At 42.5% G+C, this 19,317-nt stretch overlaps 2 protein-coding genes across 5 annotated transcripts in view; one reads left to right on the top strand and one right to left on the bottom strand.

The window, feature by feature from the left end:
- The window catches only part of mark1 (MAP/microtubule affinity-regulating kinase 1), a 33,050-nt gene extending 22,257 nt beyond the window's left edge, over window positions 1-10,793 (top strand). The window contains exons 8-19 of one of the 4 annotated variants that reach the window (XM_022212173.2): window positions 53-289; window positions 1,636-1,755; window positions 2,381-2,480; window positions 2,590-2,702; window positions 2,794-2,998; window positions 3,717-3,898; window positions 4,480-4,571; window positions 5,808-5,948; window positions 6,087-6,338; window positions 8,280-8,306; window positions 8,946-8,990; window positions 9,104-10,793. In XM_022212173.2, coding sequence (XP_022067865.1) covers window positions 53-289; window positions 1,636-1,755; window positions 2,381-2,480; window positions 2,590-2,702; window positions 2,794-2,998; window positions 3,717-3,898; window positions 4,480-4,571; window positions 5,808-5,948; window positions 6,087-6,338; window positions 8,280-8,306; window positions 8,946-8,990; window positions 9,104-9,449 — 1,860 coding nt within the window. In that variant the 3' untranslated portion in view covers window positions 9,450-10,793. The remainder of the gene's footprint in view (window positions 1-52; window positions 290-1,635; window positions 1,756-2,380; window positions 2,481-2,589; window positions 2,703-2,793; window positions 2,999-3,716; window positions 3,899-4,479; window positions 4,572-5,807; window positions 5,949-6,086; window positions 6,339-8,279; window positions 8,307-8,945; window positions 8,991-9,103) is intronic. The other 3 variants (XM_022212189.2, XM_022212181.2, XM_022212196.2) reach the window with 3 other exon arrangements.
- A 160-nt stretch (window positions 10,794-10,953) lies between these two features.
- Window positions 10,954-16,581, bottom strand: LOC110963732 (leucine-rich glioma-inactivated protein 1-like). Its single transcript, XM_022212206.2, has 8 exons — window positions 15,743-16,581; window positions 15,448-15,519; window positions 14,831-14,902; window positions 14,660-14,731; window positions 13,680-13,751; window positions 13,108-13,277; window positions 12,831-12,995; window positions 10,954-12,680 (listed from the first exon to the last, which is right to left on the bottom strand). The coding sequence occupies exons 1-8, from the start codon at window positions 15,934-15,936 to the stop codon at window positions 11,863-11,865; spliced, it is 1,635 nt and encodes a 544-aa protein (XP_022067898.1). The 5' UTR covers window positions 15,937-16,581; the 3' UTR covers window positions 10,954-11,862.
- Window positions 16,582-19,317: the final 2,736 nt, after the last annotated feature.

Raw genomic sequence — 19,317 nt, 5'->3', positions numbered from 1 at the left:
GTGATGATAACTTGATGATCCTAATGCTTTGCCCCTGTTTCCCCGGCTGCAGGCGGAGAACTTATTGTTAGATGCAGATATGAACATTAAGATAGCTGACTTTGGCTTCAGCAACGAGTTCACTGTGGGCAGTAAACTGGACACTTTCTGTGGCTCCCCGCCATACGCTGCTCCTGAACTCTTCCAAGGAAAGAAGTACGATGGTCCAGAAGTGGACGTCTGGAGTCTTGGGGTTATCCTCTACACACTGGTCAGCGGATCGCTGCCTTTTGACGGACAGAACTTAAAGGTGGGGGCCTGTTCTATCAGTCATCAAAGTCTGTGTTAATACGACAGAAGAATGCAAATAATTTTAAACCAAGTAGTGATAAGCTGCACTTTACAGGACTAAAGTAGTTTGAACTAAAGTGTTTTCCAGTCGGCATATACATGTAAATGAAGGGCTCAGTACAAATGAAATTAAATACTTATCTAATGAGTGTCAAATGACACATCTGACTTTGAAATATTCACCTTTGTTCAACTTGGACTGTTTAGAAATGCAGTGAGAGAATAGAAGATATGAAATGCGCTGCTTTTCCTTTGAGATCCCTCTGCTGGAGTTAAGGGCAGGTGCTTGTGCTCTTGTTCAAAAATGGTATACACATTTTTGACACATTTTAAGGATACTTCATAGCACCTGGCTCATTTGAAAAACATTGAGACTTTCAAGTGACGAGTAACAAACTGATAACCCCAGCTGTAACAGTGCTAATACATTCCACACTGTTCAGAAGTGATACAATGTGATTTTATCATTTTTTTTACACTAAAATTACTTTACACAATCACACTTTTTTTTGTTGTTGTTTAGGTTTTAAGCTTCAGCACATTTAAATTGAAATATCTAACTATCCCCGTTCTTAAAGGTTGGGCTATAAAATGCTTCTCTGAAACATTTAAACTATTCAAAACTTATAAATAATTTTGTTTGCGTCTGTATGGACAGCACAGGGCAATGTCAATGAAAATCAAATAAAATGCTAACCATATGGTATCTTAATCGGGTTTTATAAAAAGTTGGGTGTGAACCCAGCCCTTTCTAACCGAGTTAGGATGTTTACATGCATCAACCCCAAATTGAGTTACTTGTATAACCAAATTAAGGGTGGAATTTCCTGTGCATATTGTTTGGAATGAGACCTTGTACAGATTAATTCATCCTGTTTTAATAATGCAGCACTTTTGGAATATTTAGTAAGCCTGAGTGAATGTAGCAGGTTAATTTTTAATGCATGTTCTTGGCTGGGCTGAGGCATCTTTCTAGTCTTTTTAGGTGCACTAATCAATATTCTTATATTAGTGATTATTGTTGTGGCTACACGTAATGTGAAAGGGGTTGTTTCTGTTGATGAACCCACCCTTAGCTGTGTGGAGCAACAACAGAGCCAAATGAAGATGAATATTTGAGTTTTGTGCACAAACATGACTCCAAATGAATTCTAGTGTTGCTTCATCCGGGCCAAATGAGGAAAAAAGCAACTTTATACTGTAATCATTCTGTGTTTTCACTGTGGTTCACTGCCTCCAAATGCCCTAAATAAGCAAATACTGCTCCTTTGTTTTAATTTGATTTCTTCCTGTTTCTGTGTGCAGGAGCTGAGGGAGAGGGTCCTCCGGGGGAAGTACCGTATTCCTTTCTACATGTCCACAGACTGTGAAAACCTGCTGAAGAAACTCCTCGTGCTCAACCCTGTCAAACGAGGCAGTTTGGAGGTATTTGCCCGGCGTTGGCACTGGTGCATCTTCACCATTATTTGCCCTCCATTCAGTGATGCTTTGCACAGCAGCCAGCTTGCAGGCAGTCCTAATGATCTGGAGCAAGGTTGTTGTGTCATTCTGAAAGCACGTAACTGCTGCTGTTGTTAATTATGAACCAACAGAACCCTTCAATTTAAGCCCTGTCTGATGAAGACTGGGAATCGTTATACGAGATCAAAGAGTGGTTTTACATAATTGTTTTATGAAAGCGTTCAGACAAAGACACACTAAATGGGATTTCTTGAAAAACTGTGGCAAATGTATTCATTAAAGAAAATCTTCATATTTTGTATTCTCTCTGCTTGCATTATTGGGGTTGAAGTTTGCAAACGATACGTAGTTGTCAGTTCAATTCACCCTCAGTAACTGGAGTCAATAGCAGCCCTGCTCTCAGAACCAGATTGAAGTTCAATAGTAACGATTTCTCCATTATAGATCACACTGTTGTCATCCAGGTCTCATCTTTCTATTGTGTCATTTCTATTGTGCGGTGGTATCAACAGACATTAAAGATTAATAGTTGAAGTTGGACTAATTGCACTGGACATACATGAGTTCTAATGGTTTGTTTCTTTGTTAGCAAATCATGAAAGACCATTGGATGAATGTGGGTCATGAGGAGGAGGAGCTAAAACCGTACATCGAGCCCGAAGCGGACTTCAGTGATTCATCCAGAATAGGTGCGTGTGTGTGTGTGTGTGTGTGTGTGTGCAGATGTCGCTCTTTGTCACGTCCGGTACACGAGCTCTGGGATTCTTGCCTCTCATGTTGACTTCCTTCCTCCTTCAGAGCTCATGGTGACGATGGGCTTCCCTAAAGATGAGATCACAGAGTCTCTACAAAGCCAGAAGTACGATGATGTCATGGCCACCTACCTGCTGTTGGGAAGAAAAGCTCCGGAGGTGAGTTGGTTTGACTTGAGTCACCTTGGCGTCATCGTTTAATGCATTAGGTGGTGACTGCATCGCGCTTTGTGTTTCTTTTATAATACAGTTCGAGGGAAGTGAGCCCCTGACTAACAGCATCCTGGGTCAGCGACAGCGACCGACCAGTGACATCAACAACAGCTCCAGCATTTCTCCCGCCCATCCCAAGGTCACGCGCAGCATCTCGGCCAATCAGAAGCAGCGCCGCTACAGTGATCATGGTGGGGATGATGATGATGGTGGTGGTGGTGGTGGTGTCGTAGAGAAGCCAAGTAAAGTAACCTCGTCTTTCCCAGCTCTGAGAGTGCTGCTGACTGCGTGTTGTGTAGGGGGAAGTTACTCTCAGTCGCTGATGATTGGCCGAATGATCAGATGCCAGTAGACGACCTGCTGATGTGACTCTGAGCATGACGCTTCCAGCTCCGCCTGTTTTCTAAACTAACTCAATAGGGCTGATTTAAGCTTCATGTTTTCTCACAGCTTTACCTGTCATGGTGGAAGAAAGGCATGCGCCAAACCTATACTGACTAGTGTGCTTAATGTGGTGTAATTTTCCTAAACGGTCTATGTAAATGCCCCAAATCAGTGACTCAACCTGAACACTGCACCGTTCTGTAGCAGCTTCCTCCTATGTCATGTGGCGCCGTTGTATCTGGCGCCATCTTCTGGCTGCCTGCTTTCCTGCAGCTCCCTCAGGAACAGCACCTCAAAGCATGAGGAGGGGAACAGCTTTTGCATCATCCGTGCTCACCTTGGCTTCTATAGCTGTACAACTTCTAAATCAAACCGTTGTTGCTGTGGATGACCTCTGACGTATTTGACTGATGTGTAAATCTTGGCTTTGAGTGGCTTTGCTTGATGCTGTTGTGACAAAGACACTGTCCCTGTCTGGTCTTTTTGGTCTAACCTCTGAGATGTTGGAGTTCTATAAATGAAGGACATGCTTGGTGGAACGTATCTAAAGTGTTTGCGTATGTGTGTCTCTTCCAGTGGGTCCGTCTGTGCCGCCGGCGGTTTCGTACACGAAGCGTGGACAGGCGCTGAGCGTGGAAAGCGACCACAGGGAGGAGTGGGACGGAGCACGCCGGCTAGAACTCAGCACTTCGAAAGGAGACGTTCCGGCGTCACCACTGGGGGTGCAGGAGAGGAAGAAAGCTACAAGTGCTGTGGGGGTGAGAAAGCGGACACATATGCATGGACACACACACCGGTTTTCTTTAAATATGTCACATCCCCGGAGGCCAGGGGATGAGGAAGAGTTACAAATATGAAGAAAACTGGGTAAAGAGGCAGAAAAACTGATCATGTGGTGGAAAAATTGTTTTATTTACAAAGAAAAGAAACCCAAAATCCAACACGAAGCGAGTTTCTTAATTATGAAGAGATCCGACTGTATCACAATTCTTGAAGCACAACAGCCGAGTTTAGGTACATTACCAGTCACCAACACAGCCCTCCAGCAGCTGGTCTGGCCCAAAAGGCAACACTGATCAGGGTGGCTGAGGTATAAACCTTCCCAGCTGATTGTCATGGAGCCACATGTGCACGTGACCACTCCCACTGGGCATAATCTTAAAAAGATAGGGAAAAGAGAAAACACAACCTACCTTACCTACACACAAACTTTAGAACCTAACAGCTACATACACATCAATAAATATTCCTTATTTATAAGAAGATTTTTGTGCCACATCATCTGTCCATTTCCATTCTAAACTGCACAATATTTTTTGGTTTCTCTCTTTACAAACAGACCAACGGTTCAATGACTCGCAGGAATACTTATGTGTGTGAGCGATCCTCCACTGACCGCTATTCAGCTATTCCCAACGGCAAAGATAGCAGGTAAATACTAACATTCACATTTATTGTGCCTAAGAAAACATATTCACCCGCTTTGAAAGTTTCCCCCTTTTATTGCTTTCAAACTGTCAGTATTGGTAATATAATTTGGCTTTTTTGACAAGACTTTACAAAAACAAGCCTCTTTCATGTCAAAGTCAAAGATTTCTACATAGTAATGTCAATCATGAGTGCAGGAGTATTCACCCCCTTCAAGTCAGAGTTTACTTGATGCACTTTTGGTTGCAATTACAGCAAAACTACATTTTTCACACCAAAGAACCTTCTTCTAGTTGACTTCATAGTCTTCCTCCTGATTCAGTGTTGAAAAGCAATTAAAGGGGAAAACTCGGAGAAGTTGAATACTTTTTAAAAGGCACTATGTCTCCGGTATGATCTGTGTTTATCAGTGGATTCCAGATGTATGGGGTCAATACATAATTGAGGGACTTTTGAAGTCCATGGGATATATCTTGCATACTTTTACTTACTAAAAGTGAAAAAAAAACATTTTATGTTCATTATGGTCGTGTCTTTACAAATTCCATAATTGTTTATTATGGAAAAAATCACTTATTAACAAAAAATGACTGGTTAACACTAAAATGTCAACTAACTTTCCGAATTTAGTAACAACCACCTTCTAATTAGCTAAACGATAATAAAATGAGCTCATTCAAAAATTGTTTGGATTCTGTTCTTTCATTAAGTTGAGACAATCATGACAGGCAATATATCAAATTTTATATGGAAAATAGCAAATTGTATCTGTGTCTGAGAAATCACTTTCAACTATCTTACCCATTACAAAAACACCTCTCAAGGAAATGTGTTAATTCCAGATCACATCACCTGTTCCACATGATGTCATTTCCTCCTGAAGAAAAGACTGGAAAGTCTCCAAGGCTTTCTGAGTTATTTAATATAAAGTAGTGTGTGAGTCAAGTGCGTATTGTCAACAGTTTTATTAGAATATCTTTATAAATGACTTTTAATTTTAATTTTACTCAATTGTATATATAATCTTCAGAAGAATCTTTCTCTAAAAATGCCATGTGGTGTTTGGATATAGGCGGCCATGTTGATTTTAGGCCTGAAAACAACAAAAATGTCAAGTATGACACAAAAAGTCCCACAATTATATATCGCTCCGTATCTTTGATTGTTATGCACTTGTACACATGATCAGGTTTTGTTGTTTTCATCCTCGTGTTAATACTCTCTGCCATTGGTCCTTAGTTTAACTGAGGTGTCAGGAAGCACGCCATCGACTGCAATGAGCTCTACACGACCTCGGCACACCAAGTCCATGTCATCATCAGGGCATCCTTCAAAGAGCACACTGCCCCCCATTGATGACAATACAGAGCTTAAAGCGAGGTGAACAGCTGGATGCCAACATCTGCAATTATAGTAGCCAACAGATGATCACAAGTGTCTACTTAACAAGCATGCTGATTTACTGGATCCTTTGAAGCGTGTGGTGATCGTCTCCTGCAATGTTTGTTCATGTTGCAGCTCCTCTCCACGTGGTCCCTCCACCTCTCCGTCTGCACACAGTATTAGCACGCCAGAGAAGAACCGGTTCCCTCGTGGCACCACCAGTCGCAGCACCTTTCACGGAGCGCAGCTCAGAGACCGGCGCAGCGCCACCTATAACGGTCCCCCAGCTTCACCCACATTGTCCCATGATACGGGGGCTCTTGCACAGCAACGCAGGGGCACCTCCACGGGGATCATCAGCAAGATCACCTCGAAATTTGTCCGCAGGTCAGTGACGACAAACTGCTGCACAAATAATATGCTAGGCTGTATTTAAAAGTCTTCCTCAGACATTATGAAATACACACAAAGATGAAAAGTAATGATTGCCCCACTTCTTATTAACCCTTTAAACACCAAGCAGTATCTTCCTGCCACATTTTCACTCAATGTGAACTCATTTTTTTTTCAGCAATATAAAGTCGTGTACCTCCAAAGGACAACCATGGCTAGAAGTAGAGGGAACTCAAAATGTACTTTGTGCAGAATGACAGTTGCAATGCCTTAAATCATAAGAAAGACAAAAATGAAAGCTGAAAATCTTTAATTATTTAACTACAAAAATTGAAATCAAAAATGGAATCAGTATGTGCAACATTTTTTCAAGTACAAATACTGGGGGAAAATGATGACTACATAATATAGACATTTTACTGCTAAGTTTTTGAATTTGTTTCCATACTTGTCTCCTGTCAGCTCTGTTAGCACAGCCTGCAGTTCAGTCCAGTTCAGGAAAAAGTCAGAATTTTTGTCACTTCACTCATGGCTTCCCAGTTGGGCTGACAAGTGTAGAATATTTTTGCTTTCACAGAATCTGTTTCGTGCACTTCCTTTTTTCACAATTTTTAGATTTGATTTGGTTAGCTTTCCTGAAAAAAATTGCACATCACAGATGAGTTGTTCTTGGATAGTAGTTGATACTGTTTGTTTTATTAGTATCTGGCTTTCAAAACATTGTGTAACTACTGACTTTTTTAAACATAATTTCTTTAAAAGCCATCTTTAGGTTTTGTTTTTCAGAGGGTTAATGTAAGTTCTTGGTTTTGGTCGGCTGTAAAAACCAGATGTTCAGCACTCTAATTTTAAATACACCAATCTTGATTTATGCATGGATAAACTGACACATTTTAGCTTGAGTCTTTTTCAGGGCATAGCCTGCAAAGAAAACTTGTAGTTACAAGTCAACTGATATGGGAATTTTGCACCTAGACACTGGGACACTCATTATTTTTTTCATCTTGACTGACTATTCATGCACTAGGAGCACCTGATTTAGTATTTTCCTAACTTTAAACAACCAACATGATCACTCTTTTTTTTCAGTATGAAATAAATAAAGTTGAAGTTCTAAACTATTGATGCACACTATTTAAGCCTGAGTGCTTTCAATAGCTACAGAAGTAAAAAGCCATACTGTGCTTCTTTGTGCTGCCTTAAAGTCCTGCTGTGAGGTTAAATGCTAATACCAGCATGCTAGCATGCTAAGTGTAATATTTTTCATGGACTTTTAGCTTAGCATGTTGACATGCTAATGTTGCACAAAACACTGACAATTTTGTGGGCATGTAGTTATAAACCAGAATATTGTATTCATGAAAGGTTTCTGATGTTGTTTATGGTACGCTAGCAGGTACGAAGTGTAGTTCTATTTCATTCTCATTGGGATTAAGCAGCTGTTAATTCCACATATATATATATATATATATATATATATATATATATATATACATATATATATATATATATATATATATATATATATATATATGTACACACACACACACACACAGTAATCTAACGAAACGAGTTCAGATTATATATGAGCTTGTATAGGAGACACAAAAACTTGTACGTGTATTTGTGTGTCTCCAGTAAAGTATATAAACTACAAACATTTCCCCAAACTGAGGTGTCCTAGTAACAATTTATGCTCAGGTTTCTTTATGTAAACTTGATAGCAGTGAAGATAAAGGAAGTCTCACACACACTCTCTGACCTTTACCAAATCCCTAGTGCTTTATTTTACATCCACACTGCAACCTTTGCTGTCAGTATGACAGGCAAAGCACTGACCCTCCTCATCCACACAGCAGTCAGCTCCTTGTGTCACCTTCACGCTGGCCCATCTGATAGAGGCTCACAGCTTTCTCTCCTTCTCTCCCCGCATAGAGCTCTGTCTTTCAGGTCGACCCGGAGGTAGGAAGAACATAACGCTTGCTGCACTTGTCCCCCCTGTCCAAAAAAACTAAATTTAAACCTCTGTGCCAACTATGACCTTGGCCCGTGTCTCCTTAACCCCTTCCGTACTTGCCCACTACACCACATCCTCGCCTACTGACACCCTTGTTATGCCCTATATCTCCTTTCCCCTTGTGTCCACTGCCTCTTCAACAAACCTCACGGCTCACCAGCTTTTTTTTTGTCTGTACTAAGCCACCAGATATCTGCTTCTCATGTTGCTAGCTTTCCTCTCCTTACTCTCCCCCGTCTTCGTGCTGAGCTTAAGAGAAAAGACCAGGCAAATTACAGAGGCCAAATCCAAGCCTTAGAGACACTTTTCCACTCTTTACCAATCAGTGGAGATTAAGGAAAGGTGGCGTGCGGTCGATCAGATGATGCATTTGGTTAGTGTGAGCTGTAACAGTGTGTACCTCCAAAGGTCACCTCATTGTGTGCTGAACCCTGATTCCCAGGAGTGTGGATTCTTTCCTGGCATGATGCCTGACACCCCCCTCTGTGTCCAGTGGTGATGGGGGTGGTGTGTTGGTAGTGGGTGGGGGAACCGTGTTGAAATCGGCTCATAGGAATAACAAGTCTATTCCTGGTTTATTTCAGGGTGCCTAGTGAGGGAGAGGCCAGTGCCAGGACAGAAACACCAAGGTGAGAATTTAACTGAGACGTGGATTTCTCAAAGAACCTGTAACCCATCTTTGCCTCCTTCAACATTTCTCTGTCTTTCTCTCTCTTTCCATCTTATTCTTCTGTTGTTTTAGGAGTGCGTCCGGTGACACTAAGGAGGACGGCGCTCGGGACTCCAAGCCTCGCTCGCTGCGTTTCACCTGGAGCATGAAGACCACCTCCTCCATGGAGCCCGCCGAGATGATGAGGGAGATCAGGAAAGTTCTGGACGCCAACAGCTGCGACTACGAGCAGCGCGAACGCTTCCTGCTTTTCTGCGTCCACGGTGACGCTCGCCAGGACAATCTGGTGCAATGGGAGATGGAGGTGTGCAAGCTGCCCCGCCTCTCGCTCAACGGCGTGCGCTTCAAGAGGATATCGGGCACGTCCATCGCCTTTAAGAATATCGCCTGCAAAATTGCCAACGAGCTCAAACTGTGACGGCAGATGGAGCCCCAGTCGGTCTTTCGGTGAGCTCTGGTTACAGTCTCATCTCATCACTGGATTAGTGTTGACTTGCAGGACAACAATTCAGCACTGAAGGTCCTCACCATGCAGAATCAGGGTGGACTCGGCTGGTAACGTGCAATACTGGCCACGAATGTACTGTACAGGGTAGTGGATCAGAGAGATATCGCAAAGGTTTCACCTCTGTGACGGAGAGATAGCAAAAACAGCTGACCCCCTCTTTTCTTTCTTCCGTCCGGCCCTCTGTCTCTCTCATCGGCCCGCTGCTCCATGTCAGAGGACACATTCATATAACATGCAGTATGCAACTGAAGATGACCATCCTGCAATAATGTTTTCAGTCTCTTTTCTAAAACGCCTACTACAAGATCTACTCTCCTTGCTGAATAACCATTAAAATTACTGTAAGCTAAAATAGCCGCTTTTCCACCTGTGTTAAGTCAGTATATAGATCAGGCTGGAGCCCATACTAAAACTATGTAAAAAGAGAATTGTACTGTATGCATAACATCTGCAGGTACTGTATTGTATATTGATTTTGCGTTCTGTACAGAATTTTATTGTCAATACTGTCTTTTTTCATGGGATTTGAGTTCTTTCCTAATATAATTGATGTCTCTTAGAGCATTATTCTTTCAGTCTGTGAGGTTTTTTTTTTTATTCTTTTTTTTTAAGAGCCACCATATGAAAATAGTGTTTTCAATTTTATTTAAAGAGCACTAAATTATTTTGTGGAATACTGAGGGATGTGTTCCCTTGCCTTTTATGTTATATTTTTTTGCCTATGGAAAAAAAAACACTAAGTTGCACCACATAGACTTGAGTAGTAAGTTCAGTTAAAACTGAAAACGTGTTCACTTTATTTTCTCTCAGCAGTAGGTTGGTGATTTGGAGATCCTGCTGCAATTGCACAAGTTTTCCAGGGTGACGTGTATGAACATGGGAGTATGCACCTCGTATTTCTTTCATGTTAGTTTGGTAGTCCTCAATTACAAAAGCAAAGCAGGGGTTAAATTGGTTTACTTTAGAAAGCAACAGACGAGGTGTTTGGATCCAAAGGACTGAAGATGCACGAAAAGCCAATTGATTACCATGAAAGGGCAGTTTTTCTTGAGAGCCTTTCTAAAGAGCCTAATTTATTCCTGCCACCAGTGTGATTGTGCAGGTACTTGTGTATCTCCTTGCTTGTTTTTTTTTTTTTTTTTAATTCAGCGGATTTTATTGTATTTATTCCATTACATTGTAATGTGCTGCTTTGTAGATTTGAGGCGTGCACTTTGTTGGAGAAAATAAAAGGATTTTATTTGTTTGTATTTATTTAATTTCTCAGATCTGTCATAATTGCACAGCTAACTTTGAGACGATTTTCCTCGATTAACGACTGAAACGTGCAAGCTAGGACGTGTTGTTTTGCTCTGAGGACTAGGTGTCATGTCACACTGAAGCCATGTCATGCTACACAGCGCCAGCAGGGAGCTCAGATGAAATGATAGCCTTTATTGACTCTGAAATTAGTCCTACTCATGACACACTTGATGCATTTTGCATACATGTTAGCCAGAAAGGTAAAGCATTGTGAACAATATCCTCAGTTTTTCATCTCTGTTCCCTAAAGTGTTTGAAAATAGTTCCCAGTTAAGAAAAACTGTATTTTCAATACTTTTAAACATTATACAAACCATTAACAATAAAAATGCAACTTGCAGGGATATACAGGTAGACTGTCACACAATATTTCTGTTTATATTTTTGAAATCATGAGCATAATTTTAAATCATTCTCTGTAACAAATGTATCCAACAGCCGTGGTCCCTCTTAAACTTACAAAAGCTTCATTTACAAATCTTTAAGCGTACAAATGGAAGGACAGAAAAGTGTAAACATTTCATTTTGGCAGATTTCTTCAGTTAAACATGTTACTAGGTTAAAAAGTACAATTCTATTACTTTCTGTAGATAAATATATGAGATTACAAATGTATAAACATTGAGTGACATGAAAGGCTGAACACAGAAAAATGTCACTGGTCAGTGTTAGATTTGATGGATTAATGAACGTGGATGTTGCATTAATCAGGATGGGATGGCCTGTGTAAGGCCCTGGTCATGCATTAATGACTTGACAACATGTTGGTTTTAATCCTAACTTGAGATGCATCCATTGAACTCAGCATGTATCTCAGACAAATATATTTGGTCGAGATACATGCATTTATGTTTAATTTGTCGTGCATTGATTTCAAGGGAAGATTTGAAAAAAATGAGCTGGAGTAATGCCTGCCTTCTCAAGTTAGGATCAACACTTTATCAGTTGTTCTGCTGCAACAGCCGCCTTTAGACAAAGAAAATCACTAAAATAACCAATCAGCCAAGAAGGAAATAACCAATCAGTTGCTCAGATCAATGACCAGGTGCTCATAGATCTGAGTTTTCCCTTTGAAACTGGAGGCCAGCAAGAACTGACGGTTGTCTATGGAAACTGGAGAGAAGGCCCTCGGTGCCTGGATGTTCACCTCCTGGAAACGAACAAACTGGTCCTCTTTGGCATCCCAGCGGTAGACCTGGGTGAAAGAGTAATCGCTGCCCAGGATGGCATACTGCCAGCTGCCCACAGAGAAGGGCTGGAACACCATGGAGCCTCGAGACGGCATGGTCTGCAGCTCTCTAAAGAGGGCCCCATCCCAGCGCATCACTTTGGAGTCACCAATGAAGCGTGTCAGGCAGATGAAAAGGTCAGATTTGACCTGGAAATGCTTCACGGCGTACACATCCTCCATCTCTGGGATGTCGGTGCGTCTGTCGAACAGCTTGGTACTTTTGTTCCACTGATAAATGACTGGCCTCTGGGAGCTGCTGGACAGGATTAGGTGGGGTTTGGAGGAGATCTCCATGTACTCCACATCTGTGTCCCGGTACCAGGGGTGAAGAGACTGATGGGAGTAGAAGCCATTACCGTTCCACTTGTAGATGGTGGTGGACCCAGCCTTGGAGCTATCTGCTATGACAAAAAAAGACTCTCCATCGATGCGGAACGTCTCAACGTCATTTGGTTTGCGGATTCTCAGGATGTCAATGCCTTGGAGCTTGATGAATTTGTTGGCAGAGGTGTCACGCTTGTAGATGTGTGAGCCACCGAACAACTGAGCCACAATAACAAAGAGCTGGTTTTCAATGACCAGAGGTTTGCAGATCACTGTGGATGTGCCTGGTGGAGATGAAAAAGGGATGGAAAAAAAATACACCATTAGATTCTTGTCTCCATCTAGTGGTTCCTCAACTAATCTCACCCTTTCTTTAAAACTCAACAGCTAATTGACAACAACACCGGAGTATATTCAAAATGACTTTAACTTACTGTCAATATCATCAAAGTTTCTGAAGACCATCTCAACGTGATCCCATTCCAGAAAGCTGCACTTCCCAATGAAGGGCTGTGCAAACACCACATACTGGTCATTCCTGAAAGAAAACGCTTCCACCGATATGGATTCAAACTTCAGGGACTGATAGGAAGCGAACTCTGCGTGAGAAGTAACAGCACACTTGAAATGACATCAAAAAGATCCCAAACCGCTTTGATGATTGTGAGAAAGTAAAGTTAAAGGAAAACAGCAGCCTGTTTTGTGCTCCACCTGTTGTGATGCAGTCGAAGGACTGTGGCACCAGATCGTTGATCTTCTTGTCCAGCTGCGAGGCCGGGCCTTTGCAATAAATCTGATCCACCGTAGCATTGGTGTTGTATATCCACTCCACCAACCACTTCAGCTTGCAGTCACATGTGAACTGGTTCCCCCGCAAGTCTCTGAAGGAAGAAAAACAGCCAAACTTAAAAGCGCACTTTCTGAATGGATTTAATTCTCACAGTCCCTGAAGTGTGACCGCAAACTTCGCCATTTGGTTCTCGCAGCTTCACTCTGTGCTTTCATTATCATCAAGAGGGAATATAAAGGAGAACTGAACATCTTCAGTGGGTGATAAATTGCAAACTATTTCTCTTCCTCCCTGCCGCATGTAATTTTAATGGCGTTAAAAGCACCAGCTGCCCACACATTTTTCAATCCTTGGCTGAAGTAGAATAATGATACAGTGTTCTATATATAGAAGACAGTACAGAAAAAAAAACGTGTTCACAGTCAGATGCATTGCAGATTGTGTAAACTAAGGCAATTCATCTCTGTTTGAAAATAATCAAATTCATACTTACACTTTTGTCAAGGCTTCAAGACCCTTGAATAAATCTTTGGGCAGAGTCTCGAGATTATTGTAGGCCAGACTCCTGACAAAGAGGAAAAAATGGAATATACTGCTTATTGCTTTAGTTTCAACATCCATTCAAAGAACACTTCCACTAAAGTTCCCAATATTAAATTGTAACCATACATATGCTTCTGTTTTAAATATAAGAGAAACTTTCACTTCTTTATGAAGTCTAATGTTTTATGGATATGCAGTGTTTCTTTACAGGAGGATACGCAGATAATCTGTTAAACTTCTTGGGCATACGTCGCCACCCTTCAAGTAAAGGCAGGAACATTGCTTATTGTGAGTTTGAGGAAACATTAAGCTATTTTTAGTTCTGCCTGCTCAGCCACTTTATGGCTTTCTCTGTAACAAAAAGAGGGAAACAGCAGACCTCACTGTTCAGACGGTCGATGTAGTTGTACTTGATTAGTTTTCTTAGAGCCTTATCTAAATATCATGACATCTTGTGTTCATGTCACTTTTAAAATATCTTGTTTGTCTGAAATGTACTGAAGTTTTGTTGACATCAGTGAAGAATTTAAGAGCTTTTGCTGCTAAATCTGTAACACAAAGTAAATACAGCGGGTGTTCAGTTTAGCTTGATATTGACAGTGGCAGGGTTTCCTTTCTAATCCTATTAACAGCTGCACACAGTTGGGAGAAATGTCTATGTGGCAATACAAGTTGCGTAACTAATTTTGTCAGCATTTCAGCAGAGCAGTGCTTGCCTGCACCTGCACACAGATTACAACAGTATCTCATGATGCAAATAACAGAGAGCCTGTTTCAGTTCTGTTTATACGAAGAGACCGTCAGTGCTCAGATTTTAAATGAATATTTCAACTACAGAACAGTGACAGAACTGCATCCTTAGTTGTTAGTACTATTTCTGATGAATAATGTCTGTAGTTCTGCACAGGAAATAAAGAAACCTGTACTTACAGGTGCACTAAGGTTTTCAGCCCACGGAAAGCATGTGGTGATATCGACTTGATTTGGTTGTTTTCAATGAATCTGGAAAAAAGCGTTGAGTAAATGTGTAAGATGCAAAAAGCAGGTGACCTTGTGGATTTCAGAAAAGGCTTCAAGGATTCATTTCTATCATCTACTCACAGATACTCTAGATGAGGAAGACCGAGGAAAGCATCCTCGTTTATAGATTCCAGGTTGTTGGCTGTGAAGAGGCTGCACAGAGAGATCTTAGGTTAATAATTTATTGCTCTGGGTCACAAAGTGGATCATAACAAGCTCACAAGTTGACCTTTCTGATTGAATGATCTGAACAGACGAGGATTAATGCTGTGTGAGGATTCCTGCAGTCCGACCTGTTTGTTTTAAGGACACACTCCACCCCAAGAGACAGGAGTGGAGGGGGATTCCCTCTTCAAAAGGAGGAATTCCCCATAAATAAATCTCCCTCTGAAATCAAGCCTAATTCACAATATACACAGATCTACATTTTAAGGAAAGCGTCAGATGAATGACCAGCAGGGGTGGTTAAAATCCCAACTATATGAAATAGACGTGTAGGGAAATCATTTACAAAGGTCATTTCATCTCATTTCTTTCTGACTTTAGGCTCCCCAGTCCAATCAATGGCCACGGCAACTCCCTTTCTATTAGAATGTGCAGCATCAGTGAAGAGGAAATGTCTTAAACATGGCGTTGATCACTTCAATGGGGACTGACAGCATGCAACAAAGACTGAAGAACAAAACCAGATCTCTCACAGGAGGTGCAGGGCAGGCGTGTGGATGAAGCTCTCCTTCGGGATTTCTGTGAATTCAGACTTGACGAATGATCTGTGGGAGGAAAACACGACAGTAACACACACACAGCCTCACAGCCTGGACTGTGATATGCGAGCAGTTATTGCAGGCTTGTTCCTTGGACATGCAGCTGGAGCAGAAAATCATACATTTTTAACCAGCACCACATAGAGCTACACATGTTCTATACATCACTGCATTGGAAAAACACTCATTTGGATTCTATGATTGGGAAAAGACAATAAATATAACTTACAGTGAGATGACATCCGAGGGAAAGCTGCGAGGGATCAGTCCTGCGCTCTCGCACAAAGCGTTATCTTTGGTACATGTACATGACTGGGGACAGCGAGGCCTGGCTTTCTTGCTGTCCACTAAAAGTAAAACAGACGCCACCACGAGTAAGCAAAGCCAGGGCGATCTTCTGGGCATCTTGCGTGTATTTTCCATCCTTGCGAACCGCTGCGGGCACCACTTGCGCGTCGAACAGCCCAGCACATGAACCAGGGTCTCCGCTGTGGTTCCTCTCCCACCGCTGCTGCTGCCTGGAGGCCAAGCGACGTCCGTCCGCTCTTGTTTATCTCCGCCAAGTGCCGTGCGCCTCCGCCGCCCTGGAGGTGATTAAACTGGGCGCGCGTCCACACGGATGTAAATTACGCGACACCCCAGACGAAGAAAGGAAAGGGAAAAAAATAATCTATATCCTCAGTGATAGGAGTAAAATCTAATTAAATGCCTGTCGTGGCTGCTGACGCTCAGGAAAACACCAGCTGGCTCGGTGACAGACGCGGTGTGAGGGCAGGTGGGGATCCCAGCGGGAGCAGACGGAGCATCTCCATCCAAAACCACGCCTATGATTTCGGCAAACGCCACTCTCTCCGTCTTAACCTCCTGGAGGAGTACACCCAATAGGCAACGGAATTGTGTAATTTTTCGTGAATCAGCTGGAGGAGGAGAAAAAAAAATCAAGCCCTGACATTAGCCAGCAGATTGCCGCGTATGGCGCAGACGCACATGAGCTTTCTATGCGGGAAGCGGGGTGGGAGACCCGCTGAAGTGAAACCGGTATGATGGAAATGTAGCTGCAATATTGACTCAGCGTGACAAAAAATCCTGCCGTTACAAAGCCTGCATGCGGAAAATCTCGTTAATGGTATGAAACACCTGTGATTTGGGATGAACAGTCCCAGAAATGTGCATTTCCTGGTTTGTGCGCGGTTTCCATGGCGACTGCAGGATGCAGAATGTTTCTGACCTGGGATGGAGGGGTGTGGGGAAGCCCTCCTGTCACCCTGACATCTGCTCTGCCTCAGTCAAACGAGCCCCACCCCCCTCAAACCCCTCTCTTACAATGGACAGGTTGATAGAAGATCCTGTCTGCTTAATTTTTTTCTGCAGGACATCTTGCTATTTCAAAGCCACATCAAAGAAGGCCAGGTCCTTCCTTTTTTTAATGCTTTACTGCTGCAAAACATTACTTTCGCAGTTTTATTGCACCATTCTTACCCTCATGATTATGTGCAGCAGGGTCCTCTGGGAGCCCTATAAGGTCTTCTTTTTCACCATCCAATTTCTCAGATCCCTCCAGACTTGTAAGATTAATATGTTTACTCACTCGGCCTGGAGGCCTGCATGCGTCAGGGCCTTCTGGGAAGAGACATGTGCAGGGCCTTTTAAAAGGTCTCTAAGTAAATCCATGCTGCTCCGGACCTCCAGTCTCTCTATCCCTGATGTGATTACACCATTTGATACCCAGTGCCCGTTTACCATGATAATGCAATTTTGCCTTTAAAATGAAAGCAGGGCATTTAGAGGAGCACAGTGAGGCTGTGGGAGGGGTTTTGCAGTGTGCCGATGTACTTGTTTGGACTGTTTCTTCTTCTTATAAGAGGCACTCAACATGGGAAATGTGGAGAAGCTGGAAGGCACACAAAATAACAAATGTATTTTGTCAGGAGCAGCGATTGGACTAAATGGAGAACACTGGATGTGATTGTTGTGCTGCGAGATGATGGGTAGTGTCTGTGCTTCATAAATGTCACCATTCTTCTGTAGAATAGAGAACTGACTTTTCAGCAACTGTAGGACCACAGTGAAGCTGGTGTTTGCCTCTTTCGCTGGAATTTTGGGACCATTTTCTAGTAAAGTGAGTGACTTCACTAATGTGCTTCGACACTTCAAAAATGTAAGCATGCTTCATGTGCAAACAGTAAAGATGTGATAGGCTGTAGGTGAAAAAAGAACCATTCTGCCAGGTAATCTTCACTTGTGAGCTGATCTCCCCACTAGAGGGACATGTAGAGCCAAGGTACACTATATTGCCAAAAGTATTCGCTCACCCATCCAAATAATCAGAATCAGGTGTTCCAATCACTTCCATGGCCACAGGTGTATAAAATCAAGCACCTGGGCATGCAGACTGCTTTTACAAACATTTGTGAAAGAATGGGTCGCTCTCAAGAGCTCAGTGAATTCCAACCGTGATAGGATGCCACCTGTGCAGCTCTTAAAAATTCCACAGTCAACTGTATTATAAGAAAGTGGAAGTGTGTTGGAACGACAGTAACTCAGCCACATAAACTGACGGAGCGGGGTCAGCAGATGCTGAGGCGCATTGTGCCAAGAGGTGGCCAACTTTCTGCAGAGTCAATCGCTACAGACCTTCAAACTTCATGTGGCCTTCAGATTAGCTCAAGAACAATGCTTCAGCAGAGAGCTTCATGGAATGGGTTTCCATGGCCGAGCAGCTGCATCCAAGCCATACATCACCAAGTGCGATGCAGTGGCGTAAAGCACGCCGCCACTGGACTCTAGAGCAGTGAAGACGCCTTCTCTGGAGTGACCAATCGCGCTTCTACATCTGGCAATCTGATGGACCAGTCTGGGTTTGGCGTTTGCCAGGAGAACCATACTTGTTGGACTGCATTGTGCCAAGTGTAAAGTTTGGTGGAGGGGGGATTATGGTGTGGGGTTGTTTTTCAGGAGCTGGGCTTGGCCCCTTAGTTCCAGTGAAAGGAACTCTGAATGCTTCAGCATACCAGGACATTTTGGACAATTCCATGCTCCCAACTTTGTGGGAACAGTTTGGAGCTGGCCCCTTCCTCTTCCAACATGACTGTGCACAAAGCAAGGTCCATAAAGACATGGATGACAGAGTCTGGTGTGGATGACCTTGACTGACCTGCACAGAGTTCTGACCTCAATCCGGTAGCACACCTTTGGGATGAATTAGAGCGGAGACTGAGAGCCAGGCCTTCTCATCCAACATCAGTGTGTGACCTCACAAATGCGCCTCTGGAAGAATGGTGAAAAATTCCCCTGAACACACTCCTAAACCTTGTGGACTTTCTTATTTCCTCTGTATGATTTTTGCAATTTTAAATCACTGTAAATTAGAATTACGCTATTCAACAAAATAATCCCTATTTTACACTGAAATTAAAAATATGCTACAAAATAACGAGCCTTGTTGAAGTTTTGAACAAATTGAGCAATTTGCAGGTTGATCTGTGTACAAACTCTTAAGCTTAGTAAACAAAGTAGGCTTACCTGCTATGATGTTATGCCAGACTTTTGTAAATGAGATGCTCCCTGCTTATTGCATGAACTATAAAGTTTGCACGCGACCTGCCAGTCACCTGCCTGAGCCAATTATACGACCTGGATCATCACTTATTCCAGAGACACATCTATATCTTCTTTAATGTATGCAATATGAACCCACAGGAATGCAAAGTCAGTGTAGGGAAATATTAGATTTTTCTTTCTTGTTTGCAGCAGATTTTATACTGTATTCCAAACCTCTATTTAGATGCATAGCAACTTGACAAG

Source organism: Acanthochromis polyacanthus, chromosome 15 (genome assembly GCF_021347895.1).
Source record: "Acanthochromis polyacanthus isolate Apoly-LR-REF ecotype Palm Island chromosome 15, KAUST_Apoly_ChrSc, whole genome shotgun sequence".
In the NCBI taxonomy this organism is placed as follows: Eukaryota; Metazoa; Chordata; class Actinopteri; family Pomacentridae; genus Acanthochromis; species Acanthochromis polyacanthus.
Note: the sequence above shows the minus strand (reverse complement) of the source record. Positions and strands in the feature narration are given on the sequence as shown.

Excerpts from the sequence above, each read along its gene's own strand:
- LOC110963732 (XM_022212206.2), bottom strand. The coding sequence starts at position 15,936 with ATGGAAAATACACGCAAGATGCCCAGAAGATCGCCCTGGCTTTGCTTA. Across the intron at positions 15,520-15,742 it reads CCCTCGGATGTCATCTCACT|ATCATTCGTCAAGTCTGAAT; the intron begins GTAAGTTATATT and ends TTCCTCCCACAG. Across the intron at positions 14,732-14,830 it reads CTTCCTCATCTAGAGTATCT|ATTCATTGAAAACAACCAAA; the intron begins GTGAGTAGATGA and ends GCTTTTTTCCAG.